The sequence below is a fragment of the Peromyscus leucopus genome, chromosome 2 (genome assembly GCF_004664715.2).
Source record: "Peromyscus leucopus breed LL Stock chromosome 2, UCI_PerLeu_2.1, whole genome shotgun sequence".
Lineage (NCBI taxonomy): Eukaryota > Metazoa > Chordata > Mammalia > Rodentia > Cricetidae > Peromyscus > Peromyscus leucopus.
Genome location: NC_051064.1, coordinates 141,201,396 through 141,225,579, shown reverse-complemented (window position 1 = coordinate 141,225,579; position 24,184 = coordinate 141,201,396). Strand labels below are relative to the sequence as shown.

General features: G+C 51.5%; 1 protein-coding gene across 1 annotated transcript in view; it reads left to right on the top strand.

Annotated features, from left to right (window-relative positions):
- Nucleotides 1-24,184, top strand: part of Igsf21 (immunoglobin superfamily member 21) — a 222,401-nt gene that overhangs the window by 92,538 nt on the left and 105,679 nt on the right. The window contains exon 2 of the mRNA XM_028880731.2: nucleotides 437-549. Coding sequence (XP_028736564.1) covers nucleotides 437-549 — 113 coding nt within the window. The remainder of the gene's footprint in view (nucleotides 1-436; nucleotides 550-24,184) is intronic.

The window sequence follows — 24,184 nt, the reverse complement described above, 5'->3', positions numbered from 1 at the left end:
GCAGGACTCTGCGCGAGTCACTCCAGAGGAAGGAGGCCTACCCCTTCTCCTTTTGAGGGCTCAGGAAAAAGAGGGAGCTGTTGGGGTGGGTGGGGGTGTTTTTCTGTTTGGATTTACAGGCTTGGACTATGGAAGCCTTCATTCGTATGAATATCCTTTCCTATAATGCATATGATCTTAATCATATGCATGGCCAGTCATGCATAGACACAAGATGGTACATAGGGTATTCCCTTCAAAGTTCACCCCAACGTAGTTCGCCTTTCCCGCAAGCATCTAAAATCAGTTCAGGCTGGATGGGTTTGCCAGAAGGGAGTAGTCTGCCCACTGCACCATTTGGAGTTTGGTGGTGTAGCTCAGTGTAGGTGGGGGTCCTGGGTTGCTAAGCTACCCATTATGCTTGTCTGTCTCATCCGCTCTCTCCTTCCCTCCACAGGCTACCTGACAGTCAACATTGAGCCCCTTCCCCCTGTGGTGGCTGGGGACGCAGTGACCCTGAAGTGTAACTTCAAGACAGACGGACGCATGCGCGAGATCGTGTGGTACCGGGTAAGTGGCCACCGCACACGGCTGTCTCTGTGTACTAGGGCTATGACAAAATCCACAGAGAAGGATGCATCCTCAGTTCCCGCCATCCCTAAGCTGCCCTTTGGTCTCCTTCTTTTCTTGGTCTCCTCTGTGCTTCTGATAACCCTGGGAATCCATCAGTACCCCCAGTAGAAGTTGCTGAGAGTGTACAAGCCCTGGGGACGGTGTGCAGCTGGGAACAATACTGATGTGGTCCCAAGAGGGATGCTTTGGCCATGTTTTTGGCATGGGAGAGAGGACAGAAGTCTTCCTGTCTTTGGAGCTGCCTTTCAGCAGAGTGTGCTGATGCACAGCTCAGCACTCAGGAGGCCACGGAGGGCATGAATCTCTGTGGGTCTGAATGGGTTATCCCAGGCTAGTATCTCTTTAAGGAGCAGGGGCTGGGCTCCCAAGAAGGGTCAGCAGGCGTGGAGGCTGGTCTGTGAGAACATGCCCAGGGATGCCACAGACGATTCCTCTCCTGGGATCTAAGCCAGGGCCAGGCATCGCTTCCCGGTAAAGGCCAAGACTGGAAACGCATTCCTTTGTGCCGTCCATAGAGCGTGAATCACAGCTCCTCCACACTGTTTGGGGACATGTGTGAATGAGAGGACACGCCACGTTCCCCAAACATGCTGTGCATGGAAACCAGCAAGGTGAATTTTGTATAATTTTCCTGTGTCACAAAAATCCCTTCTTCTCTTCTTTCTAACAGTTGAGAAAAGTAAAAACCATGCTTTACTTGGGGGCCATGTGGAAAAGCAATGTGCATAGAGTGGACTCCTGCCTTGTGGTTAAAGATGCCTGAGAGAAAGCATTCTGGAGGGGTGGGTGTGGGCTCAGTGGCTAGAGTGCTTGCCTAGCGTGTATGGAGCCCTGGGTTTGTGCCCCAATGTTGTATGAAACCTGGTGCAACGCACACTGGTAATCCCAGCACTTTGAGGTGGGTGCAGGACCAGAAGTTCAGGGGCATCCTTGGCTCCCCTGCCTGGCATTCACCCACAGAGCCTAGAAACTTGGGGTGAGGGGGGAGAGGAAAAAGACGCCCTGAATACCTCAGTGCTCCTCCATTCAGGCCGCTCTCCACCTCCTCCTTCCTTGCCATCCATCTTGAATTTCTGACCTTTGGTTTTCCGTTTGCTGATGAGTGGTGTTCTGTTGGCTCTGCCCACGTTCCTTTGAACCCAAGCCTATCCTCCATCTCAGCATCATAGCCCTTTCTGCCTGGAACCAGCTCTGGTGCCTTCCACCCATGCCCTTGCAAGTGTGAGCTGCATGCTTGGACCCACGGTCCTCATTCCTGGGAGAGGGAGACCAACCGGTCCAGACAAAGTCAAGGCTGGCAAGAGCCTAGCCATGGATTGTATCATCATCTGTGGAGTCACAGGCTCTGGGGGCTGCTTGCCTGTCACAGGCTGTACACATGGAGGGAGCGAGAGGGATGAACCCCAGCTACTGGCTGACACTGGGGGGCGGGCACAGCTCATCCTTCCTCACCCCGGACTGGAAGCCAAGTGGGGAGAGAAAAAAAGGTGCTATGGACTGGTGGAAACGATCCCTGGGGAGGAAGGTGGGGTAGAGTTGGAGCTGGGAAGAGTCCAGGGGCCCCATAGCCTTCTATGTCCCCCACCCCCACCCCGGCAGTCAATATGCCAGAGGAGATGACAGTCCTCCTGAAGAGACAGCTTCCAGAGGAGGGACACCACCAGGCCAGGCTGTGCCCATGCACGGGGGTATCCCTGGGGCTCCCTAAACTGGAGGCACAGTCCATCATGATCTTCCAGGCTGGATGGAGGCTTCCACTTTCCTTCTGCCCAGCCCAATCTACCTGCTACATTGACTGTTTAAAGAATTGGTCATGTCTCTGATGGGTGTCAGGCCCTCTGTCTGGGGCTACGGTAGGCTGTACTGATTTATTTTATTTCAGTTCTCATCTTTTGACTGAAGGCCTCTGGCGTGGGGGTATGCAGATGTATGCAAATCGCATGCAAATTGTCCACTGGAGCCAAATGCCGGGCCCTTTTAATTCTGGAGCTGGACAGGGTGGTGGCTCGGCTGTCTGGCTGCTCTCCTGGGGACCAGAGGAGCCCACATGCTCTGTCCGTGATGGAGGCTGGGGCAGAAGGAAATTCCAGGAAAGATGCTCGGGGCTGCCAGCTTTTTCCCTTTGACTGCTGCTCTTCTGGACTCCCTCTTTTCCCACGGAGCCAGCTGAAGAGAGAGATAAGAACTGACCTAGTCAGGTGGAGGCTCCAGGACCTGGGGCTGGGCATGGTTTCCAGGGGGTGTGGGAGAGACAGCAAGGAAAGCCCCAGACTCCTTCTCCGATGCACATCCCCGCTACCCGACCGGCCCTCTTAGCCAGCATCCATCTTGCCTCCCCTCCAGAAGCCTGGCCACAACAGCGAACTGCCCAGTGCCTTTGGTTTTCAGGCCCCTCCTCCTGCCTCCCCCATCTCCTGAATGAGTTTACAGAGCCTGGCTTAGAAAGAGATGAATAGATCCCACAGGCTCAGCCAGGCCCGGGCCTCCAGTCCCTTCAAAAGGGAAAAGCAGAGGCATTGTAGAGCACCACCACCGCCCCCCCCTCCGCTCGTTCATTTCGATGGGCACGAAACAGCCCACTGCGTGTGTTCAGTCTTGCAGCTCTGCTCTGCTCTAGAAAAGCGTCTGCACGGGAGATCGTCAGAGGTTTCCCAAGGCATAGAAGCTTGAGAGTAGCTGAGTGGTAGAGAACTTGCCTGACATGTGCAAGGCTCTGGGTTCAATCCCCAGCACCACATGTACGCACACACGCATGCACGCACGCACATGTATGCAAGCACACACACACACACACACACACACACACAGGGAGGGGGGGAGAGAGAGAGACTTTCCAAAGCATAGAGAATAGATTGGTTCTTTGGGGAGAGAGGGGAGCCAATAATACTCTCTGACCTCTGGCTAGACATCTGGGGTTGCCGAGAGGGAAGAAAAGTGATGGAAAGTAGCCTGAACTCAGGTACCTTGCCTGAGGTCTGGCTAACAAGGAAAGAGCTCAGGCCAGTTTGGTGAAGATGCCCAAACTACCAGATAGTCTTAAGAGAGCACAAGCCATCAGAGCATCCCCCACGCCCTCCCCCATGCCAATCTGCATCATCCATGTGGCTGACACTGGCCACACACAGCTGTTCTGATTTAAGTTAAAGAGCAAAATGCTTTCCCCGTTCATCCAGACAAGTCATTTCTAGCACTCACCACACAGAGCTGGTGGCATCAGATTGCATGCAGCAGAACAGAAATAGAACATTCCCATCTCTGTGAGGGTCTGTTGGAACCCAGGATGTCTCTGGCATTCAGACCTCCTCCCCACCAGAGACTAGAATAGACTGTGCTTGCCTGTCAAAGGGATGGCGCTTGCTCTTCACAGAGCCATTTCCTGGCAAACTCATGCCACAGTGAGTTCCAACAAAGTGAATTGTATTGATCTTTTGACCTATCACCGTTACAGCATGTATGTTTGTGGTAAGGGAGGGTGGGAAGAAGGAAACTGTTATCCCTCTTAAAATACATTTGAGAACATAGAGAGGTCAAGGGAATGGTCAGCCCCCGAGCTCTCAGGAATTGCGGTGTCTGTCCGGTGTGACCTAAGGATGCCTTGCATCCTTCTCATCTCCCTGGGACGTTTCTACTATTGTATGAGTTCGTCTCCTAGAATGGAGTCCCCAGGCTCATCTGCAAGCCCTGGCTCATAATTCTTTCTATTTTCTCAGCAACATGCAGTAGCTATAACAGTGTAGAGGTTCAATTCCATACATGGCCATCTCACATCCCATCTACCTTAGGACCCAAGAAAGAACTTGTTCTAGATGAACGTTACACAGCAAATTTCATTTTGTCCTTCCTGTCCACTGGGGTCATGTTTAGAAATAGGATGAATGCTAACCTGAGTGGATGACATTATCGTGCCATTCCTGGGAGCTGAGTACAGGGTCAAGGGCTTTACCCTTCAATTTCATGTTGTCACTGGCAGGCAAATAATACTGTGAATTCTGCCTTTCAAGTGATGAAACCGGGGACATTCAAAATATTGAGTCCCAGGTTCAATATTTTTCAATGACTATTGCATCCCCCAGCTCCTCCAGAATGTTCTAGACACACCCTCCTTTGAGCACCTCAGGTATAAAAGATGCATCTTGTTTCTGTGATTCTGGGCAGTTACTGCAAATTGACCATGGTAATGATTAAATTAAGAAAGGCTGGGCTTTGGAGAGGTGGATCTGTCAGCAAAGGAGTTTGCAATGCAAGTGTGAGGACCTAAGTTCAAATCCCCAGAACCCAGTGAAGCCAGGTGTGGTAGCATGAGTGTCTGTAATTCCAGAGCTCCTATGGGGAGATGGTAGAAAGAAACCAGGGGATCCCCAGGTACTTGAGGGCCAGCTAGTCCAGGAGAAACAGAAGAAATCCACAAAAAGACCCTGTCTCAAACAAGATGAAAGGTCAAGACCAATACTTGAGGTTGACTCTGTACACATGTACCCACGTTTGTGCACACGAATGTTCTCTCTCTCTCTCTCTCTCTCTCTCTCTCTCTCTCTCTCTCTCTCTCTCTGTGTGTGTGTCTCTGTTTCTCTCCATCTGACTGTCTGTCTGTCTCTCTCTCTCTCACACACACACACACACTCACACACACATACACACACTCACAGACCATCCATGTAGCCTCCGCCTTGAGTGAAGAGCACACATGTCCACCGAGACTAGGACCTGTCTGTCTGGAGAAGTGGAGGTCTCTGCAGACTCTTGGTAGAATGTAGGCACCGGGCACATTTCTTATTAGGAAATCCTGTCTAAACTCATTTAGTTGGGGGTTGCCTGCCCAGCAGGCAAAGCCAAAGGTCTGTTTATATCATAGAAATCCATTAAGCAACCACAGGGAATCATGGGAATTTAACCTTTCGTGGCGGTTTTTATCATCGCATCTTTGTTTTGTCTTCTTCCTGCACTATTTATTCCCAAGATCTGCTCTGAGCACAGGTTGCAAGGCCATGGGAAGAAAGCCACAGAAGGAGATGGAGCGGGGAAGAGAAGGACACGTGGCTATAAATGCTCTGCTTTCTGCGGCCTTTATTTTTAAATAAAGGATTTATTTTTACTTATTTATTTACTGTGTGTCTGTATGCGCATCTGTGTGAGTGTATGTATACCACATATCTGCGGGTGCCCAAGGAGGCCAGAGGGTATCACATGCTTCAGAACTGGCATTATAGGTAGTTGTGAGCTACCTGATGTGTTTGCTAGACATTAAACCCACCCACCCCACTCGACAAGAGCAGCAAGATCTCTTAACTGCTGAGCCATCTCTCCATCTCTCCTGCTCCTTTCTGCATCCTTTCATCTCACCTTCTCACCTGTGGATGCTGGCAGCTGGGGGTGCGTTTGTTTTGAGGTACCATTGGTGTTACCTGGCCATGCACTCTCCTTCACTTCCCTGAGAGATTTCTTGGAAACACTCGGGGAGGCTGCAGACAGAGAGGGAAAACACTGGGCTTGGAGGCCAGTAAGACAACGGAGACAGAGAAAGGACTGGTAACTGAATGTCTACAGTGAGTTCTGGGGCTTGACCTTGGCATGTGCTCTTGGGCATAGGTGGGTATAGTTAGTACTAGACTCGCCGTGGAATCTATTCTATAAGTGGTAGGCATTGTCCCATCATGTTTCCTGGTGACCTAAGAAGTCTAGATAAGGTAAATTTAGAATAAGGGTGGATGATGTTTAGGGAGGACCAGCACCTCTGGGCTCATTACACACAATCACACCAATACCACATTTTGTCTCTGGGTGGTGTTGCTGTGAGCTCAAAGGTTCTCGTTCCTAGAAGCGACTGCCCACGGTGAAGCCAATTGGTGGATCTTAGACTCTGAATGCTGGAGTCCAGGGCAGCTATTTCTTTTAACCAGCTCCCCAGCTGACTGTGGTACCCTTGACCCGGCAAATGACTCTACTCTGGTGGTTTTGGAAGAGGGGTCTAATCCACTTGTCCAATTGACATTCACTCGGTGTGTTATGGCACTAGAATCAGAATAGTTCTAAGCACTGAGGGTGCACCAGAATGTGGAATCATAGTCCCTCACTCATGCCGCTCCCCAAGAGACAAGTTTAAAAGTTCCATCAGCAAGTAGGATTCTAGGCATCAAGAAGTTTGGTGCCTATGATTAAAATCGGCTATGGGGTGCACAGGAATTTGTGGTCAAGAACTGACCCTCAAGGAAACTGAGATCACCAGGGGATCAAGGAAGCCTCTGTGCCCAGGGAAGGAGGCAAAATATTGCAATGAAGTGAGGCACACACGCCGAGGGCCTGTACAAGGCTCTCAGAGAACAGGAGACAAGCTTGGGTGAGGAAGGTAGGGACCATTCTTGCCCAGCCTGTGCTCCAGGGAGCTGAGTCTCCAGGGGGTTTCTGACCACAAAGAAACACAGAAGTAAAATGAGAACCCAAGAAAGTCTGGTCAATAATTTATTAAGGCATGCAATGGGGATAACATATTCACGGATACAGAATGAAGCGGCGCCGCTGCCTCCTCGTCCACCAGGGAAGGACGGGGAAAGCTCCGTCCCAGCTCACTGAAACATGGCGTCAGGAAACCTTCCATGTCCCAGAGAGAGAGAGCACAACCCTCCTCCTCAGTTCTTATCTGATCACGTATCCAGATAAGACCATGCCCTAAGGGCAGTCACCCCAATACCACTGGCTGAACAGATCAAATTCCCACAACACTGAAGGCATTATTTTTTATGTTTGTATTTGTGAGTGGCATGCACGTGTGCACGTGTGCACGTGCGTGCGTGCGTGCGTGCGTGCGTGCGTGCGTGCGTGCGTGTGTGTGACTTGTGGGAGTTGGTTCTCTCCTTCTGTCATATGGGTCCTGGGAATTGAACTCAGATCTTCAGGCTTGACAGCAAGCGCCTTTACCCACTGAGCCATCTCACCAGCCCAGCATTAAAAATTTTAAGACAAAACGACCAGCAGCTGGCTTGCTTTATCAATCCCTGCTGGTAGAACATGGAATGGAGCAGTAAGAGAAACAGCAGAGAGGTCTCCTTGGAGGTCACTGAAGTGAGAGGCGACCGGGGCTGGGTGAGGACCACAATGGTGATGGACAAACAATCTCATCCTGTGCATTATGGGTTATGGGGAACATGGGACCCAGCAGGGTGTGGTCTTGAGGTTGTGACCATCAAAGGGGCTGGACCTTGAACTTCTGATTTGCAGTAGGATGGGAGCCTGCTGACATGTGCAATGGGTGATGGACACGGGGCTTCGGGAGGGCTCGTGGCTGCGGGGTTTAGGCAGCTGGGCGAGGGTCATGGTTGCTGATCATTGAGACAGGGAGGACAGAGAGAAGGTTGAAGGGACAAAAACCAAGGATCGTGTGGGCCATGTTAAATTGAAGTACCTCCAAGACATGGTGGTGGAATTGTCACCACAGAAGCTGGGGAGTTCTGGGCCAAGGCAAACCTGGGGGTGCTGAGGTCCCCAAGGTTCATGTAGTTGATACCTAACCCCTAGTGCAACCATGTTGAGAGGTGATACAATAATAAGGTCCCTTGTCTCTTTTGCTGCCCTGCTTATCTCTTCCACGCTTGTAGTTTTGGAACCATATTCTGATGAACCCTTGTCATTGAGAAACCAAGCTCGGGGCGTTGGGTAAACAATAGTTTGTGTGGCTCATGGTTTTGGAGGCTGGGAAGCCCAAGGCTATGGGTTCACATCTGGGGTTGTTCTTGCTGCCTCATATGGTGACAGGAGCAAGGTCATGTCTACATCCAAGAGGGAAAGTGGTAGAGTGCACGCTTCCCTCAGAAACCCAGTCCTGTGACAGTGAGCCTCCTCTCAAGGCAATGGAACTCATTAGTGTATGTCAGCTCAGCGCTAGTGGCCGTCTGTACGTGTGTGCCCGCCGTGTGTGCACCCTCCCCGTGTGTGCACCCTCCCCGTGTGTGCGCCCTCCCCCGAGTGTGTATAAGCAGGCACTCTGCTGACTGAGCTATCTCCCTAGCCTGTGTTGTGCAAATCTGTGGGACCAAGAGACTGAAGGACCTCAAAGGCTCCTTATTCCCCCCACACAAAGCACAGGAGCCCCAGCATCACGTGTCTGGGTGGGTGGTTAGCGACATGAACTGTGCAGTGCGGGTTGGTGGAGTCCAAACTCAGGATGCGCACGGGCGTGGTGAGATCTGTAAGGCTGTGAGAGTCCTTCTTCATGAGCCTTCCAGGGATCAAGATGAGGAGGGGCGGGTGCCATAATCAGCATGGGTGGGAAGAGCCACTGCCGGAGACTGGGATCAATCCAGAGCCCCAGCTCCATCAGCCCGGGTTTGCACATGGCTGCTCCTGGCCGGGGGAGGGAGATAAAGAAAGAAAGAAAGGACAGCTTGATGTTGGCAGTTCATCACTGCCCTTTCTGGCACCAGGAGAGGAATTTTTGACCAGAAAAAAAAAAATCCTTCTGCTCTTGGGGATTAAGATCAAGTTCCCGATACTGGCAATGAGATCTTTTCCTGCCCCACACGGGCCTGATAAGAGCTCTTGGCTCCCAACCTGTCAAAAGGGAGAGCCAACAGCTGGCACGGACTCCCAAATATCAAGATGTTCTATTGGCCCACACATGGACTCCACAATCAACGGTCTTTCTTATTGGATGGTGACAGAAGATTGCAGCTTGGAGAATCTAAGGCCAACAGGGTGATGGCTGAGCTTGTCTGGTATGTGTCCTCATTTATCCGCTGCATCCATGAGAAAAGAGCCAGGACCTGGCACAGAGTATCCTGCTGTGTGGCCTTGGGCCAGCCACTTCCCCTCTCTGAGCCTCAGGCTCCTTCCTGTAAAACTGGAGGTTAATCCCAGGTGGAGATCGGAGACTGTGTTGGTTCCTTCTCACCTTGCAGGCAGCCTCTGCTTTGTCTCATCTCAGAGGATCCCCGGCTGAGGGAAGAGACAAGGCTGCCCTGCCAGGACACCCCTCAAGGTGAGCTTCGCGTGGCTCTCCATTGGAAGTGGGAGCCCTGGCCTTTGCTGCTGCAGGGCTTCTGAGCTGGTGGAACACGGAGCTATAATAAGCCCGAAGTGTGATTTTCAGTGTCTCTGCCTGACTCACGCCCTGCTGGGTTTAAATGACAAGGGGCTGACTTAACTTGTCAGAGAAGGATTAAAGGCAAACTTCCACTCCAGCACACAGGAGAAATAAAACACCACCACAGACCTGCCAGCTCCATCCAGCTCTATCCAGCTCCTTCCTCCTCTGGCCCTGCTCCTCCTGCCCCCCCTTCCTGATTGGGTGCAAAGCCCCTGGCAGTCTACACATCCTTGCCGATGGCCACTGCCACGGGCTCTTCTAGGACACACACATGACAGTAACACTGCTGCCCTCTCTGTCCCACACTTCACACCAAAGCTCTCATCACCTGCAGGGTCAAGTTCAAGGTCACCTGATCCAGTTGCCAGGCCTGTCTGGACCCAGCCTCGCTGCTTTCGAGGCTTCCAGTGGGCACACCGCTCGATGGTCACATGGCTTATCCTCAGCTGTGCCAATGTTCCTCGCCACCTCCCTGCCTTGCATCTGCTACCGCGGTGCCCTTCTCTCCCGCCATCTGGCAAATGCTGACGTTCCCGAGGGCTCAGCTTCAGGGTCACCCCGGGGAACCGATTCCCATCCTTCACTCTTCCTTCCATCCTCTTCCTCATCCTTCTTCCTTGACCTTGTTGGAGTTAGCTCGTCATGTGCACAGCCCTGCCATGTAACTCAGCTCAGGCGTTAGAGCCTCCTGACTGTCGCTAAGAGGACATGTGCCTTTTGACGGAGAGCTCAGAGAAGGGACAGGGTTGGCCCAAGGCCACACAGTGGGATGATCAGCCCAGGATCCTGGCTTTTTTTTCTCTAGCACACATGGGAAAGGGAGAACCTGCCCCTGGGTGAGCTGCGTCATCTCCTGTGTTTGGGACCTGCCAGTCTTTGCTCCTCTGCTGCCTTATTGTGCTTGGGCTCAAGGGATGAACTGGATCAGTGAAATCACTCGTTCAAAACACACCCTTCTGGCTGACTGGGCCTGTATCCTGCTGCATCTGCTCATCTGAGGTCTAGTGTGGTCCTGCGCACACGACTCAGGGAGGGAGAGAAGAAACAGTATCAGACGGCTTCTTCAGTCCCTCTCCATGGTTGTTTTGAGGCAGGGTCTCTCACTGAGCTGGGGTGTGTGTTATGTCAGTGGTGCGGCCAGGCTGGCTACCGGTGAGCTCTAGCAATCCTCCGCCTCTCCAGAGCTGGGAAGAAAGAAGAAAGGGGGAGGGAGGGAGGTTCTGAGGAAATGTAAAAGCTAATTTTCAGTTGATCAAGCAAAGAATTTTATTACAGTTTGAGCTTTCCAACCACAGATGGGCTGTCTTGGGGATGGGTGGGTTCCCCGCTTGAAGGTGTCTAAACACCTGTCAGAGTGGCCACCCACTAGCACGGCGGTAGAGAAGGCTCCTGGCTAGCTGAGCACTGAGTGAGCGATTCTCTGCAGTTCTGATCTGGGTCTCTGGACTGTCCAGGCTCCACTGCCCAGCAGTGTCGTGGTGGTAAGGATGGCAGGCCAGCCAGCTTAGCTGATGGCTATGTTCTGTAGAAAGCAGGTGTCTTGGTGACTCCTGACCCCACAGGAGAGGGACTTCTGCATGCCTGGGAACCAGGATCATTTGGCTAGATCTATCCAGAGAAGGTGCCTCCTGAGTGGACATCCAGGGTGAGGCCAGCTATGCCTGGCAGCTGACAGGAAAGGAGACAGGAAGGAATTTGTCACAGAAGAGGACTCACGCACGGGTGGCTCTAAGAACGCTTATCTCTGTGTGATCCAGTACCATCCACAGGTCTTGGGACAGAGCCCCGTGGTACACTACCCCAGCCTGCATCTCCATCTTCCTCTCTGTGAGCTCTTTCTTCCGTGGATGCAGAAGCTCGGGTGTCCAGAGACCTCCTGGAACTCCCAGGAAAGAGCAAGGGCCATGGTTGAGGAAACTTGGGCCAGGGTGGGGGTAGGGGGTGGGGGTGAAGCTGAAGCACAGGTGATCCTCTTCACCAAGTCAGACTGGAGAGTAGCTAATCCGAATCTAAGACTGGGAGCCCCCAAGGCCAGATGCTAGGAGAAGTGGGGACTCCCGAGTGGCTGGTGCCCTAGGAAGGGCTGAACCCTCTGGAGGAGGAGCCTGCAGGTTAACAAAACAGGGTTCAAACCCTGTCTCCCTCATAGCCACTATGAACCTCTTTCCCCGCTCCCCAGGCCCCTGCCCCCCCCCATCATAGCATTGGTCACCTGCGGTGATGCTGGGTATTTCACTAGCTACCTGTGAATATTCAAGAGCTGGGGACAATGAAACTTGTTGTTTGAATCTTAGATGGTCTTATAATAAAAAAAACCTGGGGCCAGATATTGGGGTGAAAGCTGAAAGATCAAAGAAGCAGAGCAAGCCACAGCCAACCTCACCTCGCCAACTCCTCAGCCGATCCTGTTTCCTCAGACTGAAAGCCTCTGAGTCCTCACCAGAAAGGGTCTCAATTGAACTGATTTAGTTCCTGTTTCCTCAGGAAACTGATATATCTTTCTCTGCCCTGCCGTCACTTCCTGGGATTAATGGCATGTGTGCTTCTCAGTACTGGGATTAAAGGTGTGTGCCACCACTGTCTGGCTCTGTTTCCAGTGTGGCCTTGAACTCACGGAGATCCAGACGGATCTCTGCCTTCTGAGTGATAGATAGGATTAAGGGTGTGTGCCACTGCTGTCTGGCCTCTATGTCTAATCTAGTGGCTGGCTCTGTCTTCTGATCCTCAGGCAAGCTTTATTGGGGTACACAATATATCACCACAGAAACTTGGAGAAGTAAGCTAACTGGCCCCAGGTCTAACGTCTAGGAAGGTCCAGGGAGATCTGAACACTGGCCTGTCTGGTCATCATGGTGCACAGGCAGGTCTCCAAGGCTTCTGGGCCGTCCAGTTCCACCCAATAGCCAGGAAGAGGACATGGGCGGTGGGGGTGGGGTGTGCAAACCTGGCTGGAGGCTTCAGGCAGTTGTCATCATCGCCCGGCTAGAGCCACCTGTCTGCAGAGGCACAGACCCATGAAGAAGCTGTCACCCTCCAGCAAGGATGTGGGGGAGACATGGCTTCCATCCTGTGGGAAGACACGAGCGACATGGTTCACTTAGCGGGAGATGAGCACACAGGGTGGAGAGGCGGTAGCCATGTACCACCCCCTTCCTGTCCTCACGAATTCCTCCAAGCTTGGTGCTCCTTTAGAAAATGCTGGGCGTGACTGCCCAGAGCTGACTCCTCATGGAGGCACAGCACACAGAGACCTCAGCCATCCAAGGGATGGAGGCGGGAGCCTGGGTCAACAGAAAGCCCGCTCAGGAGACGATTCAGCAGCTGATGTTGCATTGTTGTTATTATTCTTTCACAAGGTGGTGGAAAGACTCCAATGAGTGTAAACAAGTATTGTGAAGCGGTGGTTCTTGGGGGATATACTTTAACGGCTATAATAATCATTTTAATTGGCACATTAATTATACGAGAGCAGGTGCTTCCAAAATAATTGCGGATGTTGGAAAGCTGTTTATTTCCTTAAGTGGTTCACATAGTCCCCTTTAACCCTGCTTATTCCTTGAATATCAGATCACTCAAGGTACAACCTAGAGAGACAGAGGAGGGGAGCCCAGTTCATCTGTGAGCTCGAAACCAGGGTGGTCCCCAGCTCCGCACTTCACCCCTCATCCCTCCTGATGGAGAAGAAGCATCAGTAGAGAGTTTGGGTTTTCACACAAAGGTGGTGTCCCAGCATGCACCTTGCTGGGACAGATAATGGAGTCCCAGTGCTAGAGAGGAATGTCCTGGTATACAGCTGGGACAGGCGTGGTGCATTGAGAGAAGAGAGATGCAAAGGCCCTGGGGGTGGCCCATCTCTACTCCATTGGGTGCTCAGTGAGGGCCTGGGGGAAGGAACGGAGAAGACTGTGAGTCATGGAGGCCTGAGCAGAATGCACTATTTTCAGCCGTCACGCTGTGGGGCTTGGACAAAATCCACGAGGGGTGATCCAAGATGGTTAAGAGCAGGAAGAGTGCCACCATCCAATTTTATAAAGTTGCTGTCCTTGCACAGAGATATTTGACAAGTATCTCCCATTTGGCACGACTACCATGAAGCTCTGCATCCTCCCTCAGCCCACACCTCCCCTTTTCCTCATCATAGCAAATGACGTCATCACCCACAGATTTCCTAAACCAGAAATCTAGGGTATTTCCTGTCCTCTGGGGTCCCCTGTCACTGTCCCACCCACATCTCCTCCATCTGGTCAACTCTAAACACCTGCCATGAATCCGTCTCTCATGGAAGCCTTGGTCACCTCTCGGAGTGGCTGCCCCCTAACTTCACCTCATCCTCTCTGTGCCCAAGTCCATGTCCATGAGCAACCACGGTGCCTTTCAGTATCTGAGTCAGGACAGCGCCATCCCCTGGAACTGCTTGGTACTGCAGAATAAACCAAGAGGCCCAGTGGGTGGTTGAGGGGTGCAGGGTGGGGCTTTCAGCTACACAGAGGGAGCCCTGTGACTGGGGCAGACTGATCGGGAAAGAGAGAGCCTCAGAGGAGTCCACCTGTGACACTGAACAACCCCCATCTCTCCCCAGACTGCCCTGCAGCCCTCCTGGCCCATCCCCATTCCCTATCAAATAGCCACAGAAGACCACTGTGCCACTCACAGCACATCGGGGTCCCGGGGGAGGGAAGGAAACTGCTGATGTGTGCAGGCCGGACATTTGGGCAGACATTGTGTGGACACTTCTAGTAGGTTCCCTTGCAGCTTTCCTAACAGTTGCATAATTACATCACCTGCCAATGGCAGTGACCTCCCTCTCTTCCCGACCCAGGAGGCATCCGCTCCTAAGTAATAAATGCTCATAGCCTGCAGCCAGGGCACTCTTGTTAGACTCTCTGTGGCTCTAGCAAGTGTCTTAACCTCTCTGGGCTCTAGTTTCTGCATGGTGGGCTGGAGAGATGGCCCGGTGGTCAAGAGTGCTCGCTGCTTTTACAGACGACGTGAACTCACTTCCCAGGACTCACATCAGATGGTCCAGAATCACCTAGAACTCCAGCACCAAGGGTCATAACACCCTCTCCTGGCCTCCAAGGAGACCAGCACTCACAAGGCATGCACACACAAATCCATCAATCAGTAAATACAAACTCACAAACAAATCTTGCTATTTGTGGTGGTTTGAATAAGAATGGCCCCCATAGGCTCACTGATTTGAATACTTGGTCCCCAGTTAGTGGAACTGTTTGGGAAGGATTAGGAGGTGTGGCCTTGTTGGAGGAGGCGTGTCACTGGGGGTGGGCTTTGAGGTTTCAGGATATCAAAGCCATTCTCAGTCTCTCTGCCTCCTTTTTATGGACTAAGTTGTAAGCGCTCAGCTTCCTGCCACCATGACTGTTCTGTCGTCATGAACTCTGACTCCCTGAAACCATAAGCCCAATTAAATTCTTTCTTCGTGGTGTCACATCAGCAGAAAAGTACCTGACATGTTATGTAAGCAGTATTTTTATACTTACTGAATTTCTTGTCATTTCTTGACTTATTCCATCGTCTAAAACTTCCTGGATTCTTGTAAAAAAAAAAAAAAAAAAAAAAAAAAAGATACTTTTCCTGGGTTTCATTATTTAACTTACATATATTCACTACTGATTTCTGATAAATACATTTTTTGGTCATATGTAGGAAGGTTACTTCTATTTCAATTTTCCTAAAGATTTTTAATAAGGAAAGTTAATTAAATGTTCCTTAAGAACCTATTGAAGTAATCATATGGTTTTTCTCCTTTAATTTACTAATGGGATGGATTATGTTGATGGCTTCTCTAATATGGAGCCTCTGTTGGGTTTTTGTAATTTCACTAAACAAATATCTAGTGCCCCAAATTAAAAGAACTCTCCAGTACTTATTTATTAGTATTATAAATGGAGCCTCTTTTGTTGGCTTTTCTGTGGGTCTCTGGGATACAAGAATGCGAGACTATTGATTTTCTGTGTGTGGTTTTTATCTAGTCTACAAATGAGATGCACTTGGCCTTTTGGCTTTCTGTCCCCTTAACTGGTCGGAGCATCCTGTCTCCCCAAGCCGATGTTATCTCCTTCACTCCTGAGGTTTTCTGTGAACAGATGTGTGAGGAGCATCCACTGTGGGCCAGGCACTAGGCTGGGCTCTCTGACCCTGGCTCCCATTGTCCCTTGTCAGGACACAGTGGTGACAAGAACGTCTATTCAGTTGCTGTACTGAGGGCAAGGGGCCGAAACGGGCGGGGAGTCCCCAGAGCCACTTAGAGGCTGGTCGGGATTCAAACATTTTAACCCTCCGGGCAGGCCCCCTCCTGATGGATGGTACTTTTTCCCGTTGAGAGACATGAGTAACTTAACCTTAACCCAGAGGGGAAACTGAGGCTGGAACCACAGTGGCCAGAGCTGGCAGCGACTGGGGTAGGGGGATCTTAAACCTTCATCATGCTTTCTGAGAACGAGGGTCCTGCCTCAGGGGCTGGGCCTGGAACTGCAGCCTGCCTTTGTCCTGGGCTTTCCCCAAGGCCGGGTGATTCTCTCCTACCTCTGGGGCTGGTGGCATCTCAATGCCCACTGGGACCCCTTCTGCCCACCTTCCTCTTCCTGCCCCATCCCAGGACTTCCTGCTGCAGTGAGGTCTTGGTTCCTGCCCATCCCATCACTCTTGACCCGCTCCCTCTCCCTAGTGTCTGGGCCTGCCAGAGTCCGCTGTCCCAGACTCTTAGAACTTAATAGGAAATCCATTCTGGCCAAGGTAGTAAGCTGCTTCCCACTCAGGGAAGAGAGCCTGACTGCTAAGAACTACCTGGGCTTCACCTAAGTCTACCTACCATAAAATATTGGGGATACTGGGGCCTCAGGGATAAGATGTGATTTCTCAGAAGTCACTTGAACCCAAGCCCTTCTGACCCCAGAACTCCCTCTAACTATTTTCTCATCCCCTCACAATGGTCAGATAGCTCTGCCAGGTTGCCAGACTAGCTCTGTGAGGTTGCCAGGGCACATCCGAGTGCCTGGCCTGTGCTGGGACAGACACAAGCTCTTCCTCCCTGTCCTGTCAAAGCCCCGCCTGGGAGGCTCAGTGCTAAGTCCCACCCAGTGGACACTTCGCTCATCTGGGTGGTGACCTGGACCAAGAGTGTTGATCATCCCTTGACAGTGAGCTTCCAGAGTCCCTGCCAGAGCGGGGTGTGAACATCTGGAGCCACAGGTGATGTCCCTCAGATGCTCCAGGCTCCAGCCAAGAGGCCTTCCTGGTGAGGCAGGCCCCAGGCCCCTCAAGGCCCTTTGTCTGGAAATGAGGGGAGCAGTGGCCCCTGTGGGGTATTGAGGGAATCATGAGCTCTTTCTGGGGGTCCTCTTACAGCTCCCCATTTGTAGCAGGGGCTTACACAAACACTCTAGGATTTGACCTGTGTCTGGCCATTGAATCATCACACCCACTCCACGGTTATGTGGGGCACTGTCTCTAACTTCTAAGTGGAGATAACCAAGGCTCAGGCCAAGATGGAACTTGTGGCTGACGTGACACTGAAACTGTGGTGGCCTGGCGTCTGCATGCACACTCTCATTCAGTCCTGGAAGCCGCCCCTCACTCTCCACAGAGGCCACGTTCTAGGACACGCTCTGTGACGTGAGTGCTCCAGTCTCTTCTGTACAGGGCTGGGGGGATGCCTCAGTTCATACTGCGCTCGCCATGCCAGTGTGAACAACTGAGCTCCTAGCTCCAGAATCCAGGCAAAGCCAACCCAGGTCCATCATCCCAGCACTCCTACAGGGAAGTGGAAGACAGAAGCAAGAGAATTCCCAGAAGCCCCTGGGCCATCAGTGAACAACAAAGAGACCCTTTCTCAAAGCAAAACGGAAGGTGGAAACCAGCACTGGCTTTCCTGTGCCTTCTATGTGTGCACCATGCATTGCGGGTGTCTGTGCTCAGTCACACACGAACGTGAGCACGCACATAAAATGCCACAACCGTCTGAGTTTAACCTACACCGTTCCTCGGGTGCTTGAGTCACCTCTGGATTAACTCCTGCTGACAATATAATTAACTACTATGTTTCTAGCTCATATTATTATCCTCTGTTTAAGAAATGTCAAGGGGCTGGAGAGATGGCTCAGCAGTTAGGAGTACTTGCTGCTCTTGCAGAGGACCTGGGTTCTGTCCCCAGCATGCACATAGGGCAGCTCACGACCATCTGTAACTCCTGCTCCAGCAGATCCGATGCAGTCCCACATGCACACACACACATATACACAAAAAATAAAAATAAAATAAAACCTTTACACAAGAGGAACAAGAAGAAGGAGAAAAGTACGTGTGTGCTCAATGTATACACAGCTATCATAGCCGGATGTGTCCTTGTCTGTCTTCAGTTGACCATCGTAAACTCAAAACCCAGGACAGCTAAGGGAACAGCCAGACCCGTCCCATCCTCCAAACTCCTCTCCTCTTCACACAGATATAGTAGGTGACAGAAATAAACCCAAAAAGCCCAGGGCTGTCTCAGAGCCCTGGGACACTGGTGAGGGGACATAACTTCCCACAGAGCCTGGAGAAGAAACCCAGCCAGCTCGTTGGGATTAAAAGCTTCATGGGCTGAGATGTGCCAACCTCTCTTCTGCTCCCCTGGGGGTGGCTAAGCCTGTGCACACCCCAGGACCTGGCAGAGCTGGCCAATGGCGGAGATTCGAGCAGAGCTGCCAGAGTGAAGCCCCCCTCAGATCTCCACCCTCACACAGCTCGGGAACTCAGGCTGCTCTCAGAGGCAGGCTTCTCTCAGCGCTGGTGGAGGTTGGTGGCCTGATTGATAGTGGCCTCTGTAGAAAGTGGTGCTGGGATTTTCCATTAGAACCGGGAAGCTCACTGCTGTGGCTTTTTAGAAGGTTAGAGGGTAGGGCTGAGAAAATACTGGCGAAGCAGCCAGCTGCCTCTTTTGTGGGCCTTCAGGATTTTGTTCAGTTTGTCATCTCCTGCCTGCCCTGGGGCTGAGGCTGCAGCTATGTGTAAGGTGAGTTTGTGCTGATCTGAGCCTCTAGCCCACCCACACCTACACCCACTCTCCACCATGGACACTTCCTGTGGTCTCAGCCTCGCTTCCTGTTGTCAGGGAGGTCTTGGAGGATTTGGAGTCCTTGCCTGCCTCTTCCAGGCGTGTGCTCTCTTCCTGCTGCCTAGGGATAGAGCATGACTGACTGAGGTGCGGCTTAGAAAAACAGAACCTAATGCTCACTGCCTGTTCCTCTCCGTCTGTCCTTCAACCCCTGTTTTTCTTTGTTCCTCCATCCTTCTTTCTCTTTTCTCCCCTCCCCATCCTCCACGCCCGATCCATTCATCCGTCCTGTATACTCGTGTCTAAGTGGCTTGGAATCACTCCTGGGGCTCCCAGGGGCTGAGATTCTGCCCTTGGTGTCTGTGTGGGTATTCCTTCAGAGAAAAGGCCTGTTGCTTCCTCCTCAGACTGGGAACCCCTAACAGCAGGAACTGCATGAAGTAGGAGAAATTGCTAAACTCAGAACACTTCCTTTCTTTGTATTGTACCAAAAACCCCAGTCACCATGCCTTCGAGGCGGGGAAGATGGGAGATGATGGGATGTACTTCAGTCACTTATCTTGTAAAGGCAGCGTATTGAAGGAAGGGTTTCTTCCAGCTCACAGTTCAAGGATGTGGTCCATCAAGAGAGGGAAGGCATGGCATCAGGAGCTTGAGGCAGCCGGTCACACGGCATCCCCAGTCAGGAAGCAGAGAGATGGATGCTGGAACTCAGCTTACTTTCTCCATTTTACTCAGTCCTGGACCCCAGGCCCTGGGACGGTGCCGCCCACATTCAGGGCGGGTCTTCCACCTCACTTAACTTAATCTAGAAGCTTTCTCACAGACATGCCCAGAGGCTTATCTTTTCAATGACTCTAGATTCTGTCAAGTTGACAGTCAATATTAACCATCACAGATGGCTCAGTCTGTTAAGTGCTTGCCTGACAAGCATACAGACCTGAGTTAGAGTCCCAGGACCCATGTCAAAATCCCAGCACTGGGGAGGCAGAGACAGGAGGATCCTTGGGGTTCGATGGTCAGCCAGTCTAGCCTAATAAGTGAGCTCCAGGCTCAGCAATGACTCTGTCTTTAAGGAGATGGACAACTCATAAAAACCACACTCAAAGTTGTCCTCTGATCTTCACGCACACACATGCAACCCTGACACACAGACACACTCATGCACATGCAACCCTGGTGTGCGCGCATACATGCACACACACACACACACACACACACACACACACACACACAATTTTTTTAAATTCCTTTGGAAGAGGCTCAACACTTACAAAGCAGAAAGTTGGCTGCAAAGCCAGTCACAGCCGGCTGAAATCTGAGCTCTGCTGCTGCTGGTTTGGGATTCTGTGGGGCTTCATGTCCTCTGGTTCTGGTGCAGGGTGGAGATGGTACCCAACTTCACGGAGGGAGAGGAGTTAATGCTCCTTGTCTACAGCCTGCCTAATGTGTCCTCATGCCAGGAGCCATTCTAGGACTAGAGTATAATTGTGATAAGGCAAACAGAATCCCTCCTCTAGTGGGGTAAGGAGACAGACCATTAATTAAGTAATTAGCAAGAAAATAGCAGGCGGTGATAAGTGCCGTGCACATAATTGAGGATGGTGTGATGGGGAATAGCTCGCGATCTGTAGATGGCAGGCCAGGAGAGAGGCAGCCGAGAAAGTGGCATCAACACTGGACTGGTAAGAAGGAGGGAACCATGCACAGGCCTGGGAGCAGAGTGTCCTGTTGCTGTGATAAGACACCCTGACAAACGCGACTTAAGGGAGAAAGGGTCCAATGCCTCCCTCTCAGTTCAACTGCACGGTCCATCATGGTGGGGAAGCCACAGCCGCAGGAGTGGGAGACCGTGGTCACATCAAATCCACAACCAGGAGCAGAGGGGGACGAATGCATGTTATAGTTCATCTCCCTTTCTCCACTGATAGGGAATGGCACCACCCACGGTGGGTGGGTCTTCCCACCTCAGCTAACCTATAACAGAGATAATCCACACTGGCCTGCTCAGAGGTCCTTCTCCCAAATTGTTCCAGAGGTCGTCACATTGACAGCTGAGATTGACAATGACAGAGAGCATGCCAGGCAGAGGGGCTACCTAACCAAGGAATGAGCTCGGTCATACTGTAGAATTCAAGCCATAGGCCTGGAGCATGGAGGGGCAAAGGAGAAAGAGTTTAAGCCAGAGAAGAGACATGGCAGTCTCACAGTAGGCCTGGTAGAGTCCATCCTTAACACAGGGGGACTTGGGACTTCCTGGAGAGGTTTGTAATGTGAGTACATGTGTTTGTGTGTATGCTTGTATGCATGTGTGTGTGTGCACAGCATGTGTGTGTGTGTGTGTGTGTGTGTGTGTGTGTGTGTGTGTACATAGGCCAAAGGTCAAGTGTCTTCCTCTACAAATCTCCACTCAGTTTTTGAGACAGGGTCTCTCGCTGAACCCAGAACTCACTGATTCAGCTAGACTGGCTGCCATTAACCTTGCTCTTCCTGTCCCTGCCTTATCTCCAGTGCTAGGTTGCAGACAGGTGCCACTGTACCCAGCTTTTATGTGGGTGCTGGGGATCTGAACACAGGCCCCCATAACTGTCCAGCAGGAACTTCGTAGACTGAGCCGTCACCCCAGCCCTGTGTTGAAGAATTTAATAGGCTCAAACTTACCTTTGCAAAGAAATTCTCTGGCGGTGGTGTAGAGTCTGGACAGCGAAGGGAACGTGAGTCAGGATAGCAAAGGTGGTGCCACATTAACAAAACAGCCCCAACCTCAGTGGCCGGGTCTAACATTTACATCTCATTGACAAAATCCTCAGCGAGGTGGCTCTGAGATCCAAGCTTATTCCACCTGTGCTATCTAGTTTTATTTCAACTCAACACCAGTTAGAGTCATTTCAGAAGATGAAACCTCAACTGAGAAAATGCTACCACCAGATTGGCCTGTGGGGCATTTTTTTTTTTTTATTAATGATTGACATGGGAGGGCCCAGCTTACTGTGGGTGGTACCATCCCTGGCCTAGTGGTCTTGGATGCTGTAAGAAAGCAGGCTGAGCAAGCCACGAGGAACAAGCAATCCATGACCTCTGCCTCAGTCCCTACCTCTGGATTCCTGCCTTGTGTGCCTGCCCTGACTTCCTCAGTGATGGAATCCAACCTGATAATTATAAACTAAAACAGACCCTTTCTTCCTAAGTTATTTATGGTCAAGGTGTTTCATCACAGTAATAGAAACCCTAACTAAGACACCAACTAATATATCTTCCCTTTCAATACGCATCTGAAAAGGGTGTTACACAAATACAAGAGAGCTGCATTTTGCTTTTATGGTTTCAGAAGCAGCTTAGGTTGTTTCTGCTCATATTCCATTGGCCAGAATTTGGCAGTAGCTGCGAGGGCAGCTGGGAAATTCGGTTCTTCCCAGTTGCTCAGGTAGAAGCTAAGTACAATGGGATCTGGTGAGCACAGAGCACCATCTGTGATGAGGTCAGAGGTGGATGTGGGAAGCAGGGTCAGGAGGATCCTCCAGACTTCCAGAGTAGGGCTAATGGTGGCTGCATGTGACTTGTGGCAGTGGGGATGCAGGGAGGCAGACAGATGTTCAGTATCATTGGACACCTGCTGCTATGCCTAACTGGGAGGCGCCACTCTGCTGAACTCTTATTATAGTAATTCCTCACAACGGGGACATTGTCCTCTTCTTTTGTAGGATGAGGTCAAAGTCCCCCCAGATGGCTTTTCTCTTCCTCTGTGAAGTCAGTAGGCAGAGACATTCTCCCAGCAAGCTTGTCAAATGTGATAGTCATAAACACACCAGAGTGGCATTTAGAGATGTTCATGTCTTCTCTCTGCATTTATCAGGGGAAGGAGTTGCCCAGAAGTGACCATGGACTTGCCCCTGCTGCAGAGATGGTCTGTGTCTAAGCAGGGGCTGCCTCTGGGTGTCTCATGGGCTTCCCATACAACGTAGTAAGTTTCAAACTTCTCCTTCCTCAGAAGGGCCAAGGGTGCAAACAGCCGGGCAAGCACCTGAGGTAAAATGTCTCCCCAGTGTCATCTGCTGAGACCTGAGGGAAGGGAAAGAGAACACTGGATCCTGCGGCCATCATGGGATCTAATTTTTTTTTGGGGGGGGCCTCCTCTTTATTTTGCCTACTTATCTTCTTCTTCTTTCTCCCCCTGAACCCCAGACTTCCCCTTTAGAAGGAGCTGAGGATGCCAGCCTCACGTGGCTGTGACAAAGACACGTTGAAGTTAGAGGGAAAGCCCAGAGGGGATACTGGGAAATCCTGTGATGGGCCTAGGAACAAGACAGGGGACACCGAGCCCCTCCGCAGCCAAGCCCCTCACACCCCACGTGCTAAGGCGGGTCAGCTTTTTCTGGGTCCCAGGAACTAAGTATCTCATGCGTCACTGTCAAGCTTGCAAACCACTCTCTACCCTTGGTGCTGCTGTTGTCATGGTCCAGGTCTTTCTGCCCCGTCTGATGCCGCTGGAGCCAGGCAAGTGGTCTCGGCTTCTACTCAGTCCTTGGGTCAAATCTTTCCTGAATCAGGATGAGCATCAGAAATATGACCCTTCATCACCAGGGTTTCTCTCCCACACCACCCTCCACTGTGCAGGAGTAAGGCCTGGGCACAGCTAAACACCCTCAGACCCTTAGCCAGAGATCCCAGGAGCCACAGGGAAGCCAAGCTTCCCCAAGTCACTGACCACTCACAATTTCCTGGCGGCACTGGTGGAGTGTGGTGGTGCGTTCCCACAATCCCAGCACTCTGGAGGCTGAAACAGGAGGATCTCAAGTTCAAGGTCAGTCTAGGCTACAGTCAAGATCCTGTCTCAAAAAGAGCAGAGGTTTCTGATGTTTGTCTTGAATCAAACTGAGTGGGTCTGGGAGAGAGAAAGTTGTCCTTGGAGACAGAACCAGGTTCCAGGATTCTGGAAATAGTTCATGGGCCCTCAGAAGCAGTGTGGGCCCTGCCCAGCTCTGTGTCCCTGATCAGGGAGCTGCAGGATGGATCCTACTGCCCTGTTGTTATCCATGGGCACTCAGAGGCAGTTCAATAAAGAGAATTTTAAAGCCTTTTAATGCTTCACAGGGAATCTATCCTTTGCCAAAGTACCAATTAAAGAGGCAGGCAGTTCAATGTGACTTTATTACCCACATTTGGTCTGGAGGGGAGGCTTGGGTAATGAAGGCCCCAACACCCCCTTCTCTGCTTCCTACAGCAGGGATTGTATGGGTAGTCTCCAGGGGCTTGCCTCCTTCTGGTCTCCAGAGAGAGCGGAGGACACTCTCAACTAGGAGTGTCCCTGCCGCAGAGAGAAAGATACCATGGAATTAGGAACTCAGGGAAGTTCTCTGAACAGAAGTCATCAGCCAAATGCTGGATGGTGGGGGACGTCAGACACCTGGGTCAGAGACCCTGTAAGCAAAGGCAGGACCAAG